Source organism: Narcine bancroftii, chromosome 1 (assembly GCF_036971445.1).
Source record: "Narcine bancroftii isolate sNarBan1 chromosome 1, sNarBan1.hap1, whole genome shotgun sequence".
Lineage (NCBI taxonomy): Eukaryota > Metazoa > Chordata > Chondrichthyes > Torpediniformes > Narcinidae > Narcine > Narcine bancroftii.
The window spans coordinates 218633330-218660961 of NC_091469.1; the positions used below are offsets into that span (position 1 = coordinate 218633330).

General features: G+C 40.9%; 1 protein-coding gene across 1 annotated transcript in view; it reads left to right on the forward strand.

Annotated features, from left to right (window-relative positions):
• Positions 1 to 27632, forward strand: part of adgrv1 (adhesion G protein-coupled receptor V1) — a 537083-nt gene that overhangs the window by 395019 nt on the left and 114432 nt on the right. Inside the window, exons 85-86 of the mRNA XM_069918000.1 lie at positions 25915 to 26031; positions 27357 to 27535. Of these exons, the coding sequence (XP_069774101.1) occupies positions 25915 to 26031; positions 27357 to 27535 (296 nt within the window). The remainder of the gene's footprint in view (positions 1 to 25914; positions 26032 to 27356; positions 27536 to 27632) is intronic.

The window sequence follows — 27632 nt, forward strand, 5'->3', positions numbered from 1 at the left end:
CAATACAAGATATAACAAACTGTCACAGTAGTTCCAACGCTGTGCCTTAGTACTAGCAAATCAAGTAGAAATATGAATAGTGCACAGTGTCTTCAGTTCCAAGACTCGCACAAAAATTTTGCAAGCCCCTTCACTCCCAGCACAGTTCACTAGTCACGTTTTGCATTTGCTCTTACTTTGATCCGTACATCTGCACAACAGAATAACCAAGAGGGAAAGTCGTCATGATTCCAGCAGTATGTTTCCACATGAAAACAGCACTACAAGTGTCCATTTCCAAATAAGTAAAGCTGATAATTATCCAAGCAGCTGTTCAGCAGCAGATGTCTATAGAACACGACAACACAGTATAGGCCTTCAATGTTCTGCTGACCCAGATATTACTTAATTTTTTTTTAAACTAAACCCTCCCTCTGCCATAACCCTCTACTTTTCCTCCATCCATGTGTCTTTTGAAGATTCTCTTAAATGTCCCCATCACCATCCCTGGAAGACAATCCAGGCACCGACAACTCTCTGGATTTAAAAAGAAAGCTTAGCCCTGAAGTCTCCCCTAAACCTCCCTCCTTTCACTTTGTACATGTATCCTCTGATGTTTGCTGTTCGTGCTCTGGGAAACAGACGCTGGCTGTCCACCCTATCTATGCCTCTCTTAATCTTGTAAAAACCCTATTAAGTCTCCTCTCATCCTTTTCACTCCAGAGAAAAGTTCCAGCTCTGCTAACCTTGCCACATAATTTTCAATCCAGGCAAAATCCTGGTAAATTTCGTCTGGACCCTCTGCATAGCTTCAATATCCTTCCAATAATGAGGTAACCAGAACTGAACACAATACTCCCAAGTGTGGTCCCACCAGAGATTTGTAGAATTGCAACATGACCTCTCGACTCCTGAACTCAATCCCCCTCTTAATGAAGCCCAGCATCCCATTGGCCTTCTGAACTGTGTTCCGGCAGAGACAGAGCTGAACCTAAGAATGTATTAAGCCTTCATTCATAAAATCTATTTCATCCATTAACTTTTTTAAAAATAAAATCTTGTAGATTTGGGAGTTTTGGCCTATTGCTTTAAAACCCCTGTTACATATTTTGGCCTCTTCACAGATAAACACTACAGAATGTTCTGGAACGTGAATTCCCCTGACTGATCTTAAGATAATGCACCATATAATTGAGTTCACTTCCCATTGTTTTAAGTTTTTGAATAACATTTCATATGCTCCCATTCTTAGATAAAACATCTGTATTTATTTGCTTGATAGTGTCTGGTTGTAAACCAAAGATTTTGCATTTCTTGAATATTAAACCCAGATGTTCTGATCAAAGTTGTTTTTTGCAGGCAAGGCATTAACCTGTTTAAAACCAATGAGAAAATCATGGGTATAATTTCTTCAACAAATGGAGCTTGGTGACCAGATCTATTTATTTTGATGTTCTAATATCTACAATGTCCAAAATGAAGTGGGAGACCCGGGCTTGGCACTTCTATTTATGCATAGACTGCACAGTGAACCTGGGTCTTGAATCTACTAATATAGTGGATTAGAGAGTTGGGAGAAATTGACTGGAGCCCAGCAAGCGAACGAGAGAAGATAATGAAGAGCACAGATCAGTAAGCATAAAAATAATGGAATGAGAAATTCACTAAGGGAATGATTAACATAGAACATTAGAGGACATTACAGGCACTTCTGCCACAATGTTGTGCTGACCTATATAAAACTACGCACAGGACTAAACCTTCCCCATCTCATAATCCTCTCGTTTTCTTTCATCCACATTGTACCAGACTCCAACACATTGTCCCCATTGTACCAGACTCCAACACCAGCCCTGGCCACCCATTCCAGACATCCACTATTCTCTGTGTTTAAAAAAAACACTTACCCCAACACCTTCCTTAAACTTTCTTCTCCTCACATTGTACAGATGTCCTCTGGTGTTGGCTGCTCTCGCCTCAGAAAAAGGTGCTGGCTGTCTGCCCTACCTTTGCATCCCATTATCTGGTAGACCTCATAAGTCACCTCTCATCCTTCTTAGCTCCAAAGAAAACAGCCTGAGCTCTACTTACCTTGCCTCATGGGTCACATAATCTAACGTCCTGGTAAATCTCTTCTGCACTCTCACCAAAGCTTCCACATCCTTCCTGTAACGAGGCAATCAGAATTGAACACAATATTCCAAGTGTGATCGCATTGGGCCACATCTATCCAGGACCTCGCACAAGTGATCTCGAAATATCTTCCACATTTCTTCATTGGTTTTCCCTGAGAACATCTGTTCCTAATTTACTCTCCCTCGTTCTTGCCTAATCACATCATAATTATCCCTTCCCCAAGTAAACACTGTACCATTTTCTCTGCTCATATTCTTGTTCATTGCTCTGCTGAAGGTCAGGATCAGTGGTCACTTTCACTAAAACGCTCCCCTTCTGAGACATCTGTCACCTTGACCAGGTTTATTATCCAGTACTAGATCCAGTATGGCCTCTCCTCTAGTCAGCTGGTCCACATAATGTGTCATGACTCCTGACAAATTCTGCCCCATCTATCCCTCTTGCCATAAGGAAGTGCCAGTCACTATTTGGGAAGTTGAAGTCTCCCCTAACTTCAACCCTGTTATTTCTCAATCATTTCAAAATCTGCCCACTCCTCTGTATCCAGAGGACCTATTGACCACTCCCAATGAAGTGATCCTTTCCTTCCTTTTTCTGACTTCTACTCACACCAATTCGGTGGACACAATCTCCACAGCATCCTCCCTTCATATGTGATACTATTCCTGACCAGTGATGCTGATGCTCCCCAGCTCTTTAACCCCACCCCCCATTCTATCCCTTTTAAAACATTTCAACCCCGATACCTACATCAATCAATTCTATCCTTGTGTCAACCAAGTCTCTGTATAACAGCCACAACATTGTAATCCAAAACTGATCGATGCTCTAAGTTCACCTCTTTTATTCTTGTTTTGAAATAAACACATTTCAAACCCTCCAATTGACTACATTATGCTTCAAAGTAAAAGTGGTTTAAGTAAAACAATGCTGGGTAAACTCAGCAAGCCAAACAGTTCCCTTGATATTAGCAAAACTAAATACATAATGTTTTGCACTTGAGGCCTTCATCAAGGTATAAATGTTTTTACATTTATGATCAATCCACTGCCTGCCCTTCCTCACAAACTCACCACACACCTTTCCCCCTTCTGCTCTATTCTCTGTCCTCAAATTCTGGTTCCCATCCCACTGCCAGACTAGGTTAAACCCTCCCCAACAGCTCTAGCAAACCTGCAGGATATTGGCCTCACTCTGGTTCAGGTGAAACCCTCCTTTTTGTACAGGTCATACTTCCCCAGAAGAGATCCCAAAGATCCATGAAACTGAAACCTGTTCCAAATCTTCAGCCATATTTTTCTATTCCTGCCCTCAGTGGCGCATGGCACAGGCAGCAATCCCGAGATTACCACCTTTGAGGTCTTACTCTTTAGCTTCTTTCCTAACTCCCTATATTTCCTCTTTAGGATCTCGATCCTTTTCCCATCTCTGTCATCATTACCATTGTGGACCACAACATCTGGCAACTCACCCTCCTGCTGAAGAATGCTGTGGGCATGATGTGAGACATACCTGACCCTGGCACTTGGGAGGCAATATCCAGGAGTCTCGACTTTGTTCACAGAACCTCCTATCTGTTCCCCTATCAAATCCCCATTCACTATTGTGCTCCTCCTCTTCACCCTCCCCTTCTGTGCCTACTGTGTCAAAGACCTGGCCATTACCTCTTGTTCCCTGATAGATTATACCACCCGCCCCCCCCCCCCCAACAGTATCGGAAACTGTATACTTATTATTGAAGGGAACGGCCACGAGTGTGCTCTGCTCTGCTCTGTCCATCTATTCCCTCTCCTAATGGTCACACAGCTCCAGTTCCTCAACACGGTTTGTAAGGAGCTGCACAGGATTCACTTCTTGCAGGTGTAGTCATCACATACACTTCATCTGTCCCAGATTTCCCATGTGCAGCAAATGGAGAATACCACTGCCCTAGCTGCCATCTCCACTCTGGGTTATTACAAAGAAATCTTACCTGGTCTGTCCTCAGCTTCTGCTTGCCGAAACTTCTCGAGTCAAAGCCTCTCAAGCTATTACCAATCCTACACTGGGCCACTGGCTCCTCCAGCAATGGCTGCCTCACTTGAGCTTCCCTTCTTGTTATTTGCTGCTGGCTCCATCTGTATCACAGACTCCTACCAGTCACAAAGATTCTCGCTCTGCTTCAATTTAAACTCTCCGGAAACAAATCACAGCTCAGGACACTCACCAGTCACTGTGATTGAATAATGTGATGAAGAAAAAGTGGCCAGGTAGAGTGGATTTTCCCAGAAGACGCAAGGGTGATAAGGCAGTAGAGTACAGGGAGGTCAGTGATTGGAATGATCAAGGGAGAACCGGAAATGATGTTGGGTAGAAGATTGGGTAGAGTAAACTATTGGAAACTAGGGAGGAGATCTTGGATGGTGATTAGAGAGGATTGTGGGTCACAGATATGATGAAGTTAACAGAATAAATCAGAGGAGATGCATAGGAACATTTGGGAAGCATATTGAAGAGTGGGAGTGTTGGAGAGAATGAGCGTGCAGATTAATAGGGACAGAATGGAGAGGGCAGATCTGATCAAGAGTTTGGTGTGGAAAGAAAGCATGGAAACCAAATGTCATAAGCCCCTTTCATACTGTCAACCTGGTAAATAGACGAGTAAATGACCCGTGTTGGAATACCAATACCTTGTTGGTGGGCTGTTCACATTGGACCATTAAATCCTGGGTCCGTGCCCCCTTTAACATTAAATATAAGGTATCGTGGAGCTAAGGGGAGGCCCAACCTCCATTGACATATTACATATGCGCAGGGCAGTGAACTCGTAGCGGGAATTATGCACACAATATATAAAAGAGCATGGGGAAAAATGTAATGTCAAACGTGCACAATGTATAAGAGCATGGGAAAATACGCAGACAATTTATAAAAGAGCATGGGAAAATCTTCTTCAGAGTGCTTCAAACCGTTCAAACTAAGGACAAACCCACAGATCAGCTCCCTCACAATCTGGCAGATATAGTGTCAAATCTTGGTCCCTGAGCCTACAGGCGACCCTCTCATATAATGGGCTCATCCTTCATGGTGCCTGTTACATGTTTGGAGATTTCCACCTCAGCCCTTATTGAGAGGAGCTCCTGCACCTTCCGGTCGCCCCAGTAGGCCACCATTATCTCAGCACTAACACTAATACTTCATATTAATAACTACACTAAAAACCTTTGATGTATATCTGCGCGAATACTAATCATACACTAACACTACACATTCCATGTCAATACTACACTAGCACCTATACTAAAGATCTTTGAAAATAGAACACTAGCCTTAACTACACTGAAACACTGACCTTCCCTCCAAACAATCTGGTCAGACTGATGCACGCTCTCAGGCAATGACTTCACTAATGCTATCCAGCATAGCGTCTTGCCTATTCGCATTGGAGCCGAGTTGAAATAGCTCAGCTCTGCTACAACCTCCTGGGTTGTGTCAGTCCTGGACTGGTTTGTACTCATCCCCCCTCCCCAAATTGGTTTGGAGCTTTCACCTTGCCAGATGAACCAGTAAATTCCCAGGTTCAACTCATGCTCAATTGGCAATATGAAAGGGGCTACACCAGATGCCAGGAAGGCGATGGTGGGGTGGAGATATGGAGGTCGTCCACATCAAGAAAAGGTAGAAGGTGGCAGCGTATGAGAGAATGAATGATTAGCAAGCGGTGCACTGGCTCATTGAGGTTTGGATCCATTGACTTGCATCGGAGTTAAAAACCCATGCCTGTGTGAAATACATTTATAGGAAAACAAATGCAAAAGCCACGTCTGTTGCACATCACATGCCAATTGATGTCAGCTCATTACCTACTTTATTTTTTCATTTGTTGTTTTAATTACTTGAATGTTCTCAGGGCTTTGAACAATTGGTATTGCTTTGCAATGAGTCACACAACAGATACTGCTCAAAGTACAGTGTGCTTGGCACTGGAGTTATTTAAAGTAAACCATACAACCTTCATTGTAAATAGTTGCCCAGAAAAATGCATTATGTTATTTGAGTCTATGGACTTGAGTCTATTTGAACTTTTTAATGAACATGCCTTTCCAAGGGCAATGTACAAAATTTAAATTCGCCCTTCCTCATCGTTCATTCAAGAACAGAACTCTACTTTCCGTCTGTTCTAACTTGCAAACTTTTGAACACTTGTAGAAACATTTCAATCCAGAAATTAGGACTGATGGCATAAAACATTGAGTATATTTACTGGATAATGATCTACCCGACTTTTAATTTGGATGCCAACTTATTTTCGATAAGCCAATTCTTCAGTCGAACTTCAGGCAATTATTCACTCATATTGATAGCAATTTCTAGTCCAAGTCCAAACTTTTAATACTGCAGTGAGGAACATATATTTGCCACTGTTGCTAAATTTAATTTTATTGTTACACAGGATGAATTTGCTATTACATCTTTGTCATCTGCTATTCCACTCTTTAACAGCTTTTTGTATATTCAAGAAAAATTAAATTCCACTGGTAAGACTGGCAGTCACATTTCATTTCTGAGAGCTAAGTTCATTATATTTCTGCATTTAACTCTGGGAGAAAAGTTAACTGCGTTCAAAGTTGCATATATATTGATAGAAGAATAAATGATCTTTTTGATAAAATTTGCAAAATGGGTAATTGATCATAGAGACTAGATTTAATTATAATTGACAAGACTGTGCCAAATTATTCAGGATGAAAGTTATCCTCTAGGGTGTCTGGAAACTGATGGCTGGAATGGAGAGGATCCAAACACCAGCAGAATTATTCTGAAGAAATACTTGGAACATACACGATCGGATGTAACCTCCTGTAATCAGCAAGTCCTCTTGTAAGTCCTCTTGGTGGAACCCTGGATCCAGATATGTAAATAATGTCATAATCCAAGCCAAGGTCCACAAGGCATCACCTCCACCCTAACATGCTGATGACTGCCTAATCCACTCTATTATTGTCATCAGCCCTGAAACAAAATAATGGAAGAAATTGAAATGTTGCCACAAAAACGATCAAAGCTGAGGTCCAAAGGAGCTCCTTAAAAAAATGCTTCTCTCCAATAACCCAACAACTCCTAACCAGTAGAAGGTGCAAAATGTCCAAAGTATTGGCAATAGTTAGCACAATTGATTCTCAGAAATCCTTAGAAGATTGAAGCTGGCCCTTTGGCCCAACGTCCATGCTGAACATGTGGAGACATTCTGGTCTGGCCCCATTGGCTTGGCCTGCATTTGGTTTGTATACTTCTTGGCCCATCATATCCATAAATGTGTTCAAATGTCTTATGAACATTGTTATTGTGCCCAGTACAAGATCCCTCTGGTAGCTTGTTCCAAATGTAGATCACCCTCTGAGCTTTTTCGTTGGTTCCTCTTAAATCTTTGTCCTCTCATCTTAAACCTATGCCCTCTAATCCTAAAATCATCTACCCGGGAAAAAAGACTGCAAGCATAATCTGCCAGGATTGTTTTAATGAGAATAATGAGGAGATCTTGGGTCGACTAAACCATAACTCAATAAAAGAACTCTTATTCCTGAAGACCAATATATACAAAAAGTTAGTTATCAAAAGTTTAGATGTTACCACAAGCAGAACAGAAGATTCAAAAACTCACTGTAGCCATGATATTCGTGGATTTTTCAACATAATGACCTATTTGGCTTAAGGTGTCAAGTAGTGACCACTTGTTCAGAGAAGAACTCAGAAGACCTCCTCAATGAAGATTATGTCCTGCATTCCAAAACTATAACTATCCCATCCTCTGCTGATTCTATCCCAAACCACAAACAGGTGAAGAGGCAAAACGCCATTTGAAAAACATCACAGCTTCGACGAACCAGGGACTCCAACAATTAAAGTTCAGAAACTTCATGATGAACTTCATTGCCTCATCTGTGAAGAGGGTGTACGAGAGAAACTCAGGGCTGGGATAATAATGATCATCTTTTAGAACTGCAATCTCTCTGCCAATTCCCACTTCCTATCCCCTCTCCTTGCCTTTGAATGCAAGATGGGGAGGTATCATGCATCAGAGAGTGATGTTGGAGAATAGGCACTGGATCATAGAGAGGAAGAGTCGTAGCAGCGAGTTTGTGGAGCAAGGTTGAACTACTCAAGAATTTCAGTGCTTTGCTTCATCTGCCAATTTTTGTCTACTTCGGTTGCATGCAACTCAGCCTCTGCCGCAGTCCTTCCTTCTCAATTATCTGTTCAAAATAGCCAACTTCCAGAAAAATGAATAGAAATTAAATGTTCCTGCTAAACCTCCTTACTCCTCAAATTTTTCACCAACAGAAGGAAGAGCTAGCAGAGACATGTCAACACATTTTGAATGATTCATTCAAGAAAGGTGCAGTGCTGGAAGATGGCAGATAGCTAATGTAATAACTATTTTTAAAAAAAGAAGATAGAACATGGTCTTGGGAATTATAGACCAGTCCAATCAACATCAGTGGTAGCAAAAACATGGCATCCTTAACAAAGGAAAATGATTTTTTTTTTTTTAAACTCCAGAGATGCAAGATACTGTATAATACGTACACATGGAGTTCAGAGGGAATATGGTACATGACCATCCTATGTTGTGAGGAGTTAACAGAGAGACGAGTTGAAGGTAATCAAGTGGATATAATTGAGCTCTATTTTCAAAAGGGCTTTGAAAAAGTATCCTGTAATGCACTAATGAATAGCAGAGAATGCAGAGTCAGGGGATAATTACAGAATGTATTACTGAATAAAGCAAACAGTTGGGAAAAGGGTAGCTGTTCAAGGTGGGAGGTGATATTCCATAAGAGTTATGTTGTCTGGTCCCGCCACCTTGTGTGGATTCACCTTGGATAGGGTTATCCTCACCTTGGCCGCAGCTATGCGGGGAACCTGTTCATCGGGGGACACAGAGCTTTCATGGGCATCATCTTGTTCTTCTCATCATTTGTGCAGACCTCCCAGCTTTCATTTTGGGAAATCTGTCTTACTGAACCAGCACTGGGTTAAATCTGGTTCAAGTGCAATCAGGCTGTTAAAATCAATAGGAAAAACTGATTTATTTTATTTTATTCAGCTTTATCTTTAATTGCATGTATATTTGTACCTTAAGCATTTTCATTTTTGAAAAATTGTCAACAGAATTTTAATTATTTTTATTTGTTAATAGCTGCTTTGCTTTTTAATGTTTGTGGAAGTCATCAAGCATTTCGTGCATTGACAGCTGATGTCCCTGCAGACCACTCCCTTTCGACCTCATGAGAAGAAACAACATGGTTTAGGAGCCCAGATCCAGTGATTTTTTTTTTCTTTAAATTTTGGACACATGACACATAACAGACACTTCTGGTTCACAGGGCCAAGACACCCAATTACATCTAATTTACCTACACTGCCACCCGCTCCCCACAATACTCTTTGAGTGGTGGGAGGAAACCAGTGCATCTGTGGAAAACCCACACAAACCAAGAAACTCCTTAGAGACAGAAGCAGATTCAAACCCAAGTGACTGGTGCTGTAGCAGTGTTTCGCTAACAGTGCTGCCCCTTGATCTTGAGGCAGCAAAAGCTCCTCCCCATCAACATCACTGACTGAGCTCTCAAGTACAGATTACATTAAAGCCCACAATGTGCTGTGATTAAACATGATGGAGATAGGATTTCAGATTTATTGTCAGAATACATACATGACATTCACATACAACCCTGAGATTTTTTTTTCCCTGTGGGTGAGGCAGAATTACCATTAATTGGTGGTGCAAAAAAAACTATATACAGCATAAACAAACAAAGAACTGTCAACAGATAATGAATGTAAACCAACTGCAATACAGAGAGAACAAAAAGAAACTCAAAGTGCCCAAGTAAGAGTCTTTAATTGAGTCTCTGATTGAGTTTGTGGTTAATAAGTCTCATGGTGGAGGGGTAGCAGCTTTTCACGAACCTAGTGGTGCGAGTGTTGTGGCATCCATACCTCTTTCCTGATGGCAGCAGCGAGAACAGAGCATGTTTTGGATGGTGTGGGTCTTTGATGATCGCTGTGGCTCTCGGATGGTGGCGTTCCCTGTAGATGTTCTCAGTAGTGGGGAGGGTTTTGCCTGTGATGCCCTGGGCTGTGCCCAGTACCTGTTGGAGGACTTTACACTCAGGGATATTTGTGTCCTTATATAGACTATGATGCAGCTGGTTACCACAATGTTTAAACATTTCTCAAAAAAGCATGTATTTTAATGTTTGTAGTTTCATTTTAACATTTATGTTATTCTTTTTAAAATTGAAATGTAGAAGTGAATTTACGCATCTACATTTTGCTTTCTTGTAGAAAAGTACTTTTAAAACCTCTGACAAACTTTTTACATGTGCTGTTGCATAGATGTGAAACCATGTTTAAACTTTACTCAAAAAAGCATTTATTTTCATGTTTGTAATTTTATGTGACCATTTATACTATTCTTTTCAAAATTGAAATCTGGATGTGAATTTCCAGATCTACATTTTATTTGATTGTAGAAAACTACATTACAACCTCTGAAAAATGTTTTACATGTACTGTTTATATATTAACAAGGAAGTTCATTGATGAGAAATCTATGTTTAATCTTTTCCAAAAATGCATTTATTTCAATGTGGGGACATTGATTTTAGCATTTATTGATACGTTTTGAGCATGTTTTGGATGGTGTGGGTCTTTGATGATCGCTGTGGCTCTCGGATGGTGGCGTTCCCTGTAGATGTTCTCAGTAGTGGGGAGGGTTTTGCCTGTGATGCCCTGGGCTGTGCCCAGTACCTGTTGGAGGACTTTACACTCAGGGATATTTGTGTCCTTATATAGACTATGGTGCAGCTGGTTACCACACTTTCCACCATACCTCTGTAGAAATTTGCCAGGGTTTCCAATGACATACCAAACATCCACAAACTCCTGAGGAAGTAGAGCTGCTGAAATGCTTTCTTCACGATGCCACTGGTATGTTGGGTCGAGGGAAGATCCTCCGGGATGGTGACTCCCAAGAACCAAAATTTGCTTCCCCTCTCCACCTCTGATCCCCCAATGATCACTGGATTGTACACCTCTGGCTTTCCTTTCCTCAAGTCAACAATCAGCTCTTTAGGTGTGGAGACATTGAGTGCAAGGTTGTTGTTGGTGCACCATTCAGCCAAGTTTTCAACCTCCCTCCTGAATACTGCCTCATCACCTTATACAACCCACTACTCTGGTATCATCAGAAAATTTAGAAATGGTGTTATTGTCGTACTGAGCCACACAGTCGTAAGTGTGAAGGGAATAAAGCTTAGAAGAATTTAATTCCCAGATCCACTTACCCAGTACATGGTATCACATGACAACAGCCTACTTCCAATTATAATATTAATCACACAGTAGACTAAAATTAAAAATAGTACTTCAAAGATGATCGTGCAAGACAGCTGTTTTTATCTAAAACTTTTGTGTGGAAAATCCTATTTAAAGCTTTCATCTTGAACTTTGAAATGGAATATTTTCAAGGACAGACATATAAATGGAATGGAAGTTACTGGACCAAGTGTTTCAAGTGCAGAAAATATACATTTCAACATCCCTCTGCTTTCTTTCCTCTCGCTCTCCGCCTCTCTTTATTCACAGAGCCATTCCCCCTCCACCCCCCCCCCCCCCCACTGTTTACTAGTGTGCTCTCCCTCCATTATCCATCTATTACATCCTGCCTGTGGTACTGTGCTCGACCCCACTGGCCCACCACCCCACGCCCCTCTCCCCTCCACCACATTGTTCGGGAGCCAGCCTACATTTTGCTTATACCTTGCTGGAGGGCTCAAGCCCGAAAGGTTGGTTATTTGCTCTATAAAGTACACTGTTTTACCTGCTGAGTTTCTCCAATATTGTTTTTATTCCAACAAGATGGTTCTCTTGGAATATTTCAAATCGTCACCTCAAATTATGACCCCCTCTCATCAACATCAATGAATTCGTGAGTGACATCATCTGTACATAAGCACATTCCCCTGCTAGAGCATCCGTGCTTATGGCAGAGTCAACAGACTTAAATGGTTCCTGTTTAAATGGGAATTATTTAATGATACTGCACAGGAGTCTTGTCCCCCTCTCCTGCTGATTCTTTATAAGTTCTATTCATTGTTTCTCCATCTGTTTCATGTAGTTTTGCATTTTATTTTTAATTCATTTTCCAATAGCTTGGAATTTTAAAAAAAAACATAAATTTATGGTGTGGTGAAAAAAAAAGAAGCTTGGGTCAGATGGCATTCGTGGAGAGAAAAAGCAGGTGACACTTAATTAGTGAAACAAGAAAATCTGCCGAGGTTCTGACTGTAGCCTGCTGTTTTGAAGAGGTTCTTGGAAGTGTGTGTGCATGAATCAGAAAAAGGTTGGTTTGCAGTTGCAACAGGTAATCAAGAAGCCAAATAGAATGTTAGCCTTCATTGCAAGAGAATCTTAAGAGCAGGTTGATTCTGCTGCCAGTGGACACGGCATCAATGAGACTCCACTTGGAGTACTGTGTGAAACAGCAAAGTCTGCTAACGCTGTTTTTCTTTTACACTGAAATCCCAGTAAATTGATGTGTCAACGATCCATGTTTAAAGCCGGTCCGGTGCGCCCTTTTACACAGGAACCCAGCATTACAGCGTTGGCATTCTGGGAAGGCGGGTAAGCCTTTTACACTGGAGCCAATGCGAAATGCATCAGCTCTGACACTACAGACATTGGCAGGAAAGTCTTTGGGTGAAAGTGGCGATTGAATACAATTTTCAGGGGCAGTATGAAAGCACCTAGTGATTGTAGTAAAAACACATCAAAATGCTGGAAGAACTCAGCTGGTCTTTTCCACCAGTGTTTCACTGTGTTTTTACCTGGAGTACTGAGTGCAGTTCTGGACTCCTTACTTGAAAAAAAAATCCAGCGGTTTTGCAATTGGTGAAGAGGAAGTTCACCAGGTTGATTTTGGAAATGAGAGGGTGAAGATACTGAGTAACATGAGACTATACTTGGTGAAATTTAGAAGAATGAAATGGGATCTAACAAAACCATTAAAATTATGAAAGCAATGGATAAGTTAAAAGCAAGAAAGTAATTTCCTTTGATAGGTGAGATGAGAACGAGGGGACATGGCCTCAAAATTCTGAAGAGTAGATATTGGACAGAGATGAAGAAGAACTGCTTCTCCCAGAGAGTGTGAATCTGTGGAAATCTCTGCTTATGGAAGCAGTAGAGGCTGCTTCATTAAATACTGTATATTTAAGACATTGTTATGCAGTGGGAGTATCAAGGATTATGGGAAAAAGGCAGGTCCACACTGAAATCAGCCGATGTTGTTGAATGGTGGTGAAGGCCAGATGGCCTATACCTGTTCCTTTTGTGTCATTATGTGTGACCAAAAAGTTGAATTCCAGAGGTGAGGTGAGAGGAAATGCCTTTAATAGATCAACAACATTTGATGGAGTGTGGCATCAAGAAGGTCTTGTAAAATGGAAATCACTGGGAATTAAGTAGACAAGACTTAAGCATGTTGAAGGCCATTCATGCCAACTCCAAGATATCACTGCATGAGTTGTTCATGGCAGTATTCTAGGCCCAATCACCTTCAACTGCGTCTTCGACTATCTTTCTTCTGTGATAAGGCCAAGAATATGAATATTTTCCAATTGTAGAATATTGAATTCCATTCCTCAGAAAATTAAGCCCAAGAGCGCATAGAGTCCCCTAAATTAATATTCAGGCAATGCCATTGACCAGCTAAATGTACAGTGGCTCCAAGGGAAAGCCAGAGGATGGATAACCTGTTGTGATTGAAACACCTCTTGCCTGCCCAAAATCCTTTTCACCATTTGCAAGGCACTCGTCAAGAGTGTAAGGGAATGCTCTGCAGTGGCTCCTACAAATTCAAGAAGTTTGACATTGTACAGGATAAAGCAAATCATTTATCTGTCTCACCCTGAAATACTTGATGAGAATCTTTTATTTAATCTGCTTCATCTTCCAAACTCCATGTAGTCCCACTTTACACATTTTATCTTCATGATGAGATCATTCTCATGAACCTTCCTTGCATTGCTTCCAATGCAAGTATACCTTCCTTAAATAAGACCAAAACCATATTCCATCGTCCTAATGCAGTCTTTAATCCTCTGTTTTAGGATAGTTAGCTATTCGTGTACTGTCTATATCTGTTAGTGCATTATTTCAATTCATTCAATGTCAGATGAGCATTGTAGGAGGAGCTTTTTATATTCCAATTTTTACTAAATGCACGTCAGAAACTCAGCATGTTCACAAAAGCAAAGCAATTCAGGGAAATAAGCAGAGATTATCTGAATCGTATCAATGTTATAAAAGAGGAGTTGTGGCAGACTTAAAATGCATAAATCCCCAGGGCCTGGTGTTGGAGAAGGCTAGAGAAGAGATTGCTGAGCTCCTTGCAAAGATTTTTGTGTCATCTTTCGCCACAGTTGACTTATCAGAAGATTGGAAAGGTGCTTAAGGTTGTACCTTTATTTAAGAAATGCACAGACAAACCATGGAACTATAGACCAATTAGCATAACATCAGTGGTGAGTAGGTTACTAGAAGGGATTCTGAGAGGCACGATCAAACTTCATTTGATTTGGGATAGTCAGCAAGGGAAATTATCTTTACAAATTTAATTAAGATTTTTCAAGAGGGCAATAGATGATGGATAAGTTAGAAAGAATGTAAAAAATAATTCACAAGGATGATGCCTGGACTAGCATCTTGAGAGGCTAGATTGGTTGGAACTGTTTTGCTTAGAATAAAGGAGGCTGGGGGCTGATTTTAAAGAGGTTTATAAAATCCTGAGGAGTATTGGAAAGGTGGATGTGCACAGGTGTAGGTTTAAGGGTGAGAGACGAGTTTTCCACATAGAGCTTTGGATGCAGTGTTTGAAATGAGCTGTCAGATGCAGTGGTAAAGGCACAAATAATTATAACATTTAAAATATATTTAGACAAGTTCATGAATGGGAATGGTTTAAAGAGATATTTAGATGAATGGGACTATCTCAGGAAGGCACTTCGGTCAGCAAAGATAAGTTTGGCTGAAGGGTCTGTTCAACACAGTGGCTCACTCACTGACAGCCTTTGTTGTTTGTTACAACTTCAAATAATTCTGATCAATTCTAAATTATTGGTCAGATGCAACTTCCCTTTAATAAACTTGTGTTGAGTTTGAGTGTCCGTTTTACATGTTTTTAAATGACTTGGGTTCAACTACTTTATCCATCATCTCCAGCAGTTTTTTGATGAGAGCTCTCTCTCATGAATCCCTGCTTCCCCCATATATTTTGTGACAAGAACTCTGGTATTGTAACATTTTCATTTTAAAAGCAGAAGCTGCAAATTTGAAAAAAAATCAGAAGTATTCACAAGACCAGTCAGCATCTGTAGCATATGAACTGCATGTAGAAAAGTATCTCTGAGGAACATAAAGCAACCATAATATTATTGATTGCCATTAGCAGACATGAGGAGCTAAATAGTCTTTCTCTGCTTCCATTCCTTTTTATAATTCATACTCCATTGAACAATTTTGTTAATTTGATTATAATTTTGATTTCTGGAATATAGACCTGACTGACTACTTTAAGAGTTCTGTGTAATTATATCTTAAGACTCTAGATAGTAATTTGACAAAGCAGGTTGTTCACCCAGTGTGAAACTTTCATATTTTCAATCAGTTAATTAGACTAATACCGAAACTGTATCAGGCCCATAACCTGCTCAACCTGGTCAGATTTATTGTCAGAGTACATATATGACAACACTTACAACCTGATGATTATTTTTCCTGGTTGGTGAAGAGTAAATTTTGCATAGTAATTTTACAATTTCACAGGCCAAGTATAAGCCTTTATTTCGTGAATTTTTATAGGAATCCTACAAGACTTTACATTCATTCGTTTCTTAAGATTGCAAAGTGGGAAGTTTGTCATATATTAGCACATCCACAAAGTATGCCAAATACTTCATCTCAAGTTTGTTTATTGCCATCTGTACCAAAATGCAGAGATAGAGGTTATTTTGTGAGCAGACCAGGAGTCATCTGTACTGTAGTGCAACATGATACTGTACCAAAGTGCAGAGTTATAGAGAGGAAGAATGGGTGACACAGCTCGTTCAGGAGTGTGATAGGCCAGGAATGAAATTGCTCTTGAATCAGGTGGTGAGTGATCTCGTTATTTGTGAATCATCTTGATGGGAGGAAGGTGAAGAGAGTGAAACTGGAGTAGAATGAGTCTTTTAATATGTTGGGCACTTTTCCAAGGCAAAAAGAGTTATAGATGGAGGGGTCTGGGGTATGTGTTATGGCATAAGCCATGTTCACAATCCTCTACAATTTCTTGGGGTCTTGGTTAGAGCACTTTTCAGTGAGGCATCATGATAGGATATTTTCAAGGTTGCACCTGCAGAAATTATTATGGGATGCTGACAAATCACCTCAAATCTCAGGGGTGGGGCATTGTATTGATGTGGGTGGACCAGGTCAGGTCATTGGAGATGCTTACTTCTTGGAATTTTGAGCTGTCTACTATCTTTGCCTCTGCATCATTGATGCAGACTAAGGAGTAAGCTCCACTTCTCCTCTGGAAGTCTATCATCAGTTGTTTGGTCTTGGTGACATTGAAGAAGAGGTTTCTGTCCTGGCACCAAGCCACAAATCTTTCTCTCTCTCTTCTGGGCTATTTTTAAGATGACAATAGATGAAGGTGATTCATGATTTCTAATTAAAATTGTTCTGTGTCATCTCATTTTGAAGAGATCTCAATTCTGCCAAAATCTAACCACAAACCTATATTTTTAATTTGATCTGCCCAAAACGCTAGTATATTTTTTAATTGGTCCCCATCTGTTGTATTACCTCATGTCAAAGCATTTCAACCCCAACATTGTGGTGCGCTGTTAGCCAGAATCGAACACACACAAGGTAAAGTCTGTACAACAGGCTTTAATCCACAAAGACTTCCACAGAGCCAGGCTGGCTGTAGCTGCAGTAACTCTGAGTGAGACTTCAGGAGGCCAGCGCAGGCTTATAGCACAGAGGGTGATTGACACCCGACTAGGTGGGACTTGATCCCTTCAGGCCGACTGATTGACAGCTGGCCAGGTGTTGTCCTGTCCCCTTACACTCCAGCAGGTATAGAGGTTGCCCCCTGCAGTAGGCCAGCGGTACACTCCTGCAGGTACAGGGGTTGCCCCCTGCAGTAGGCTGGTGGTGTACCACCACAGACATAAACCAGGAAAGTAAATTCTTCCACTTGTTTTTCTAAGACTGGTTCTGTTTACGCCAAGAATTGTGGAATTCTATCTGTTCTTGTTAATTGACCTGTTACTTTTAAGATCGGCCTTTACTGATTTCACTGAGAGGACTGAGCATTTCTCATTTTCCATAATTTTTTTTGTTATTATGTTTGTCTTGGACTGGATATTAAAAAAATGACAAGCTTGAGTGGTGCAGTGCAAAGTGCATACTTGGTTCGGGATATGTGAGCATTTTTTTTGTTTTCTGTTGCTCAAATTTGACCCCGAACAAAAGATGATAAAAGTATTTTTAATCTGAAGTTCTGCTCAAGCTGAAGTTAACCAGTTCAGACCAGTGCCAAGTATGGGGGAGGGGATGTTTAAATCAACGATAAACTTTAAGAGGGCAGCTCATTTTGCATTCTAGCATTTAGTCATAGGTTTTAAATGAACAGCAACTAGAAATATGTATTGAACAAGATAAAAATATTGAAGTCATTCCCAAGGGCACTGCAACTGTTGTGGCACATTATGCTGTAGCATCACAGGTGATTCTCTGGTGTGACAGATTATGTTATATTTTATATTATGTTTCGATATATTTTTGGAAGATAGATTGTGGGGTTAGTTTGGTCACAAACAGATACATACACCAAAACAGATCTCATTTTAAAATGCATAAGATGATGCCTACAAGTCTGCAAAGACCATTGACTCCTATGCTGGGTGAAAATGGAAGGGCCCATCTCAGGAAACTAATACAATCTTTCATGAATTGAGTTCACGAGTCAGCAAGCTGTTTTGGTGGTGAGTACTGTTTTAGGAGGGTCATGTGGTTTTGCAAGTAGAGAGAGTCAAACAGGTTTTTGTCTGAGTGTGACAGGGACAGCGAGACTGCTGGTTTTCTGCTGTGGCTTTTGGAAGCTTGTTTGAAAACCCATTTTGAAGACGGGTTGTGAGTTCTGAGTTCAGCCTGTTCAAAGCCCTTGTGGTCCATACAAGAGGAGATGGATGGCTATATATTGTTTCACCTGAGATAAGGGAAACAGAAAAAGGAACTCTGGTGACCTGAAAGAAAGAGTTTATCATCTGGAAAACCCTGATGGGGCAAGTTTCTTCGGCAAGATGCTGAAGTCACTGATCGGAAGGAATCTGTTTTTTTGTGTCCAATGAGCAAAAATCTCTCTCTAAAAACCAATAAGAACCTTCCTGAGCGGTAACCATTTACTTTACAAACACCAAAGCCTGGGGAAGATTCATAAATGTTAAGTTCTGTGCTCAGTGTAAGGATTGCCTGATATCGGTGAATTTAGAGGAGTGAGAAGTGAGATTGGACTGAACTGAGACACGTATTACATATACGTGCACATGGAATTAGAAGGGCGTTAAGTTAATAGTAATAAGTTAACATTTGATCCTGCTTTCATGTTTAAAGATTATTAAAAGCATCTTTTGTTTAAGTAACCGTTCGTCTTGGTGAATTTCTATTGCTGCTGGGTTTCAGGGACCTCTGGGCCCATAACATTGGTGACACTCAGCTCCTTTCCAGATAAGCAGATTGCAGCTGGTCTCCATCAACAGTGCCCCATGCAAGTAGAATTTAGGGCAATGCAGAGAAGCTAATGGGTATCCTTCTGCTGTCTGAATCACAAATGGTTAATAACTGAAAGCAGGAGAGGAGTTAAGACATGTTGGACATTGCATGGATGACATTACAATCTAGTAGCCCTGTAAGTTGGAAGTCAACCTGCCTGTCAGGATGTCATATTTGAGCTGTTTAATGGAGCTAATTAGGGTACAGTTGCAGGACATATTTTCAGAGGTTTGACTCAAAGTAGGAGCCCCTGAAAATGAATCAAACACTTCCCATAGTTTGAATTTTAGGATACTAGAAATGAGTCTGGATTAATCTGGCCTACAAGTCAGGAGATCTGCGGATGGTAGGGATAAGAATAACTGCTGGAATATTTTTCAAACAAACATAGTTGGGCAGTAATTAAAAATTTGTCCCCATACAACCATTATTTAAATTATCATGTGAAATTCACAATTTAATGACCAGTTCATGAAGTACACACTACAAAACGACAGACACTCCTCGTGGAGACCTTTTGACAGTATCTAATTGTTAAAAAGTTTTTATTATTTTTACTTTGGGACTTTTGTTTATTCTCTTCTTGTTTCCTTCCAAATTTGGGGACTGCCATATTATGGTTTCATTTTTTTTTCAAGTTCAGGATATCAACCTTGGCCCTTTAATTCTGGTGCCTTGTGTCACAGAATTGTTTCAAGAGACTTCAGATTTTGATACTGATTAATACCTTTCTCCTGTGACTTTTCTATGAGGAACTGAGAAGGACTTTGTGCCACAGTGTCCATGGTTGGTTTGACTTTGTTTGCCCATCTCCCTTTGAACCAAGAACAAAATCTTACATTTGGCACATGTTATCTGATTTGTTGATTTATTGTGAAGGGGACAAGAGTTTGTCTCTGTTTTCAATTGCTGCAGTGGAACACTTTGTGTAAAATATGTAAAATATCAGTTAATTTCTTAATAGAAATGGATTCTCCTCCACTGTTAACATCACAGTTAAAACAACTAAAGCAGAAAAGGAATTCAAGCGATTTTTGCAAACTGTGCGACATCAAGCACAGGGTCAAACTTTGAAATTAAGAGTTTGGTTGACTCCCTCAAAGTCATGGGCATTAGTCTGAAGGCACAATCACAAATGTCATCCTGCAGTTGGGCAGTTTAAATTAAAGTAATTAAATAAGACTGAATGTTTTAAAATGTTAATATCAGTAATGGTGGCCATGAAACTGCTCGATACTGAAGTTCTTAAGATTTAGTCCACAGGAGACTCCAGATTCAAACCAATGATTTTGATTTGTAACCTATCCTCATAAGTCATTGGACAGTGTGGCATAGGAATTAGCCCTTCAGTGTGCGAAGTCTGTACCGACCATGATGTCAATCTAAACTAACCCCATCTGCCTGTGTATATCCTGTCAGATCATTTGCCTGTCTAAATGTCTTAAACATTGCATTGTATCTGCTCCACTATCTGCCCTGGCAGAGCATTCTAGGCACCGACCACACTTTGTATCAAAAAAAACTTTCCTTCAAATCTTCCTGAAACTTTTCCCCTCTTGCTTTCAAATGACATCCTTTGGCACTTGACAATTCCAACCTGAGAAAAAGACTATGACTCTACCCTACCTATAGCCCCTTTCACACTGGTGCTTGAAACCAGTAATTAATTGGCAATTTACCAGTTCACGTAACAGTGTGAACACTCACGAACCAGTATGGGGACTCCAAATTGACTCAGGAATTAACCGCCTAGGGAGGTAGTATCATAGCCAATCCATTTCAACATGACTCCAATGGAAACAGGCGACCCATTATGCCAGGTCCCATTAATGACATGCTGATGACATTCTTGCGTGCATGGGAAGTTCTTAAAGAGGAAGGGAATGGGAAGAGCAAAAATGAGAGATCACAGCAGAGAACACTGTTAGCTTGCATATGGAAAGAGTGCAGAATGAAAATAAAAACAAGAATTTGGCAGAATGACAATATACATACTGTTTATCAAATTAATTTGTAGTATGGAGTAAAGAGAAATCCTCAATCATTTCTAGCAGTGCTGATCGATGGGTGGCATTATACTATTTTTACGTGTTTTTCATTGTTGGCGTGGTTTTCCCACGCTTGATATAAATTGTCCATGTAAGTTTCATTGTTGCTGTGATTTTTACCACACTCATTATAAATTGTGTGTGTATGGTTCATTGTCGCTGCGATTTTCCCTCGCTCATTGTAAATTGTGTGCATATGTTTCATTGTCACTGTGATTTTCCCTCACACATTATAAATTGTTCATGAATGCTTCATTGTCGGTGCAATTGTCCCTCGCTCATTATAAATTGTCCATGCATGTTTCATTGTTGGTGTGATTTTCCCCACATTCGTCTATAAATTGTGCATGTTTGTTTAATTTTCAGAGCGATTTTCCCACGTTCATTATAAATTGTGCGCATATGTTTCATTGTCGGAGCAACTTTCCCACACTTGTTATAAATTGAACCACTGGAGGCTATTCTCCCCTTGTGAAAGGGCACATGAAACTGTTTTTTCTTGGTCCAGTGTGAACGGCCCAACCAGTATTTCAAAATGGGTCATTCACACACCAATTTAGCAGGTTGCCAAAGTGAAAAAGCCTTACACCTCTCATAATTTTAGGTACCTCTGGCTGATTCTTCATCAGCCTATGGGGCTCCCGAGAAAACCATCGAAGTTTGTCCAACCTCTCCCAGATACCTAATATCCTTCAGTCCAGGCAATATCCTGATTAATGTTGTGCACCCATTCCTAAGCCTCTGCAGCCTACCTGTCATTTGGCAACCAGAGTTCTTGCAGTACTGCAAATGTGAGTTTACCACAGGTTTTTGCAGCTGCAACATGATTTCCCAATTCTGATACTCAATGCTCCAACCAGTGAAGGGAAGTCACTTGTGTTGCCACTTTCAAGGAGCAATGGACTTGCATTCCAATGTCACTTGTACATCAGTGCTCTAGGGGTCTTGCCTTTACTGTATACTTTCCTCTGGTCTGAACTTTTAAAAGACTCCCACATGTCAGAGTGTATTTACCTCAAATAGTCATTCCCAGTCTACTTTCCTCAGTTTCTACCTTGTCCTGTTCTTTTTAAACTTTCCCCAATTTGACCCCTTATCCAGAGAGCCACTCTTATTCCCTGTCCATCTTAGCAACAATGATGTGAAGTATACTTGAGAGATCAAAATAATGGACACCATGTTGTCAGTCATGATAGGTATAATATTTACCTTTTTATTGGGTTTAATAGAAAAATCCTTGATACATGATCTAATTAGTAACATAAATAATGTCATAATCAAATCACACAAGAATTGTAAATCAGAAGTATAACCATAGTTACTTGTCCCATTCAAAACATTGAATTCGATGATGATATCGAGTTAGCAATGAATATAGCCAACATTACTGTTGAATAAAAAATAGATATAATTAAGAGTCCCTTAAATATAAAAAAAGGGATTTTATCCTTCTCAGGTATTTTGATCTTATTCTGTGTTAAACCTGTCTTTAACCAGTTTATTTCCACAAATAAAAAGAAAAAAAAATTCTCAATCAGGCAGAAATATGTCCTCCAATGACCAAGGTCACTGAGTTTGAAATAAACTATAACTTCAAAACCTTAGAGACAAAAAAGCCCTGTGGGGAGAGTATCAACAAGGAGTCTCCGTGTGATGACCGTAGTGAAATTAAAGAATCTATGAGACAATGTACATTGATGAAAACAAAATGTAACCAAGCTGACTGCAATAGAGAGAATTTTTAAACATCAATAAAGTGCACAAGTGAGAGTCATTAAATGAGTCGCTGATTGTGTTTGTTGTTGAGGAGTCCGATGGTGAAAGGGTAGAAGCTGTCCCTGAACCTGGTGGTGCGAGTCTTGTGGCACCTAGACCTCTTTCCTGATGGCAGCAGGGAGAACAGAGAGTGTGCTGGGTGGTGTGGATCCTTAAGGATTGCTGCTGCTCTCTGGCGGCATCGTTCCCTGTAGATGTCCTCAATGGTGGGGAGGGTTATGTCCTAGGTTGTGTCCACTACCTTTTGCAGGGCTTTACGCTCAGGGGTATTGGTGACCCCATAGCAGACCATGATGCAGCCGGTCAGTGCACTTTCCAGCACACCTCCGTAGAAATTTGCCAGGGTTTCTGGTGTCATACCAAACCTCCGCAAACTCCTGAGGAAGTAGAGGCTTCTTCACGATGCCTTTAGTGTGTTGGATCCAGGAAAGATCCTCCAAGATAGGACTCCCAAGAACTTAAATTTTCTCACCTTCTCCATTTATTTACCCTCACTCTCATTTTATTCACAATAAGTTATTTACAAAAATGAAAACCATTCAAAGTTTATTCAGATCCATTGTGTCAATCATATCTATACATTCCCATCAATGTACATTGTAACATTTGTTCTCTCAATGCACCATTACTGCCACCGTAGCACCTTGTTGCTTCTCTCCCCTCTGTTGTTTGAGGGACTTCCCCTCAATGCTCTGTAACGGGGGGACTATAGACTGTGGTCCTTCCCCACAGTGCCCTCGCATTGGTTGCACCAAGCCTTAGTGCATCTCAGTCGGCAGCCTTCCCTCACCAACATCTCCATGGGCTGAAAGACCAATAGGTTTCAGGCAGACCAAAGTGGGTCTTTCACCGAGTAGTGGTCTTCCAGCAGTTCTGGATGTCTAATTTGATGTTTGTCCCTGGGAGCAGCTGCTAGATCAGAGTGACAAGGATCCTTAATTTATTGTAAATAAAAGTCTATTTTTATAAAAAAAATTCATGTTTCCTGTATTTATGAGGATAATGGTTACTTTTGTAGGTATCACTACAGCATTTTGAGGTGTTTGTTGGGCACTACCAGTTGCCCCAATAATCACAAGAACAAAGACTGAGGGGAACAATAGGCTTTATTGTACAGAAGACTTGAGCTGGCCCGGATCCAAGCTAGGGAAGGGAGAGGTGGCCTGACCTTTATGGCCTAGACCATAAAGGTCCAGGAGAGAGTGTCAGCAGGGGGCGGGCCAGCCCGTGCCTTTACCCGCCAATGACTATATACAATTCATACCATAATTGGACTTTTAACACCACTACTTTGTTCTGGAATATTTGTGGCTTTTTTACGCTACACCTTCTGGGTAAAAAGCACTGACACGGAACGGGGATGCCATTTCAGTCCTGGCTATTTTCACGCAGCAGAGGTAGTAACAGTGCCGGATTGCCATGTGTGTAAAAGGGCAATTCAGGACCAACTCGGGTAAGGATGTGTATGTGCACCATATTTTTTTAAGTGTATTTATGGGTAAGCATTTAAAACTTGGACAAAACATGCAAGTAGGACAACAGGAAAAAAATCATTTTAATCACAATCCCCTGCCTCGCACTCTCCTGGCTGCCCACAATTATACAGCAAAGGTGAAAGGCAGAGTCGATCTGGCTGACAGCGAGCTGTTCGTTAGGGAATACCTGATCAGCAGGCACTTGGGATTTAGCCCATCTCGGATGTCTGTGCATGCTCCCATAAATGCAGATGTGATGAAATGAGCTGATGGTGAAACAGTGATGCCTCCTCTACTAGACTCACCGTTTCTTTAGGTGGGTGAAGCACTGATGCGTTGCGGGGAGGAGAACAAGAGATGATTTAATTCATAAGTACATAATTCATGGTTTTGACAAGGTGGATGTTGGTCTTTCAAAATACGGCTTGATCATTCATGAATAAGATAAAAAGTATGTTTGAAAGGGTACTAAATCTGGAACTCTACTGAATGAGGGTGTGAATGCTCAGTTACTGAATGTATTCAAGACAGTCACTGACAGACCTTCAGATATTAAGGGAGAGGAGATTAGTGTTTGGGAGTGGCATTGTGATAAAAGACCAGTCCCCACACTTATCCTACCACCCTGCTCTCAGCTGTCTCCAGGTGTCTCCAGTCACCTTGTGCTGTGAGCAAGCTGGTCTGTGCGTTTGTCCTCACTTTGAATAGTCAGAAGCCCTCCGCCCTGCTCTTCCTTATGGCAATAGCGTGGGATTTTTGTGGGTTTTTTTAAAACTCTAATAATTGCAGCAATTTTGTTTCATTAATTCTGATCAATCAGAGCTGAACTCAGGCCTCATCAAATACAGAGCTTGCTTAGCGGTTGTAAATGTGCGAGTTAGGCAACTCATTTATTGAAAGGTTAGATAATGTGACTCTAAAGGAGTCGTTACAAAATACACAGACAGAAAATGTGAGAATGGCATCCAATTACTTGGTCTCTAGTTATTCTGTGGTCCCTTTTCCAGTTGCTCAATGAGCTAATCAAATACTGTTTGATTGTGGGGCTTTTTGGCACAGGTGGCAGATGTTAATAGAGTGCCCTTTTTATAAACAAGAGGAGTATTCTTGTGTGACATTTATTTTTGAATTAGAATTCTAGTTTGTGTTACTGAGTTAATGCATAGTAAAAATTGCTTCCTTAATTTTTAAAACTTTTATCAGAGTTGATTGTTACATTTTAAACATTATTGCAATTCTCCTTCAGTTTTTATTTAATATGCGCCATTTGAACTACCACAGTAAGTTTTAACAAACAGCTTTTATTCTGAGAGTGGGAATCCAGTTAACACATCACCAGTTCTCAGTGATCTTGACTGTACTTTCAGTGACGGGAGGTTTAAGAGCAACATTTACAGATTAAATTACTGAAACTGGAATCGGATACTCTTTGAGGCCACTATTTCTTTCGGTCTCAGAAAGCAAATGAATTTCACCTTGGCTTATTCCACATTGATTAGCCGCTGAAGCTCATCCTGCCTTGCCTCTGGCGTGGTCCTATGTGCTACTGGTAGTGGGAAATTCAACACCTTGCACGCATCAAGGTATTTTTGATCACACGCCACTTAAAGCTATATCCCTTCATATTTCAGATCTCGTTTTTGATGTCAGTTTACCTCAGTCGAGAACTCTCGGATGAAAGTTGCTCTGCCCTTGGACTGGTGATGCATTACCTCTATCTCTGCCAGTTCAGCTGGATGCTCATTCAGGTCAGTGAGGAAAGCCTCCATGCAGCCTGCATAGGTCTCAGGTATTAAAATGACTAAAAATATCAGCACCAAAAGAACAGTGAAAGAGTGAGGTGATTGGACATGTCTCATTAGAATATTATGAACATGTGAGAAGGAAATTTAATCATGGCACCATTTCCCATCAAAAACAAAGGCAGCAATATTAATTTATGAGGTCTGATACCTTTCTATTCATGTGTTGGGTGTTAAACTTCAAGGCATCAAAAATATAGAAAGTGTCATTTATTCTTGGCTTCTATTTTTTTCTAAATTTAATAGCCTGATAAGTCCCAAGATAAAAGCCAGGGGATGATCACAATCTGCCAGTCTACAGAAACGTGCACCGTAAATATGTGTTTCGAGTATAATGCAACCCTCCCACCATTTTTGAGGGGGAAAAGGGGAAAAAAAATGTACCCCCGTGTATAATATGACCCTCCTCCCCCCGCCCAGCCGATTCGTGCTGCTGTCTCTCTACCCCCCGCCCGCCCGATTCGCGCTGCCATCTCTCCCCCCTTGCCCGCCCGATTCGCGCTGCCGTCTCTCTCCCTCAACTGCCCGATTCGCACTGCTGTCTCACTCACCCCCTCGCCCGCCCGATTCGCGCTGCTGTCTCTCTCACCCCCTCGCCCGCCCGATTTGCGCTGCCGTCTCTCTCTCTCCTCGACTGCCCGATTCGCGCTGCCATCTCTCTTACCCCCCTCGCCCGCCTGATTCGCGCTGCCGTCCCTTTTCTCCCTCACCCGCCCGATTTGCGTTGCTGTCTTTCTTCCCCCTCGCCTGCCCAATTCGCACTGCCAGAAATGTGTGTGTATAGTGCGACCCTCCCCTACTTTGAGCTTGAATTTTGGTACAAATTTTTTTTGCATTATACACGCACATTTACGGTAATTAACCATCAAGCTGTACCACACATAATTGGGCCTTTAGCCTGCATTGTCCACATGTACTGTTTTGCTCATCTACACTAATCTCATTGCCCCTTTTGTACCATATCCTTCTACATTTTACTTCTTTATCTTTTAAATGTCTTTAATGGTAGACCTGACTCAGTAAGATATTTGTGCTGTTAGTGTAAAGGGAAAATCTGGGAAAAATGCAGATTTATCTCGGCAACTAAGTAAGATGGACATATACCGCAGCTTTGATGGACGAGCTACAGCTACTCTGGACAATTGTTGCAAATAATTTTTGTTGTGATTACAGTCACTCTACTGGAACTACTTAATGTAAATTAAATCAAACTGGAGCTTCATAATCCTTGATCCAGTTCGCTAACTGATTATTTCTTTATTCCCCTTTAGTCTGTCAACTTCTGGCAGGTACTTGTGATGAACGATGAACACACAGATCGGCGATACTTGCTGTTCTTCGCCCTGAGCTGGGGGTTACCTGCCTTTGTCGTGGCCCTGCACGTCATTATCCTACGAGGGGGCTATAACTGGACCATGCAAGAAGTCTATGGCACGGTATATGGCGATGTGTAAGTATGGCATGTCACCAGTGAATGACTAACCCAATTGCAAAGTTGTGTCATTTTCATTTGACCACTGGGCATAGTTGTCAGATTTTCATTCATC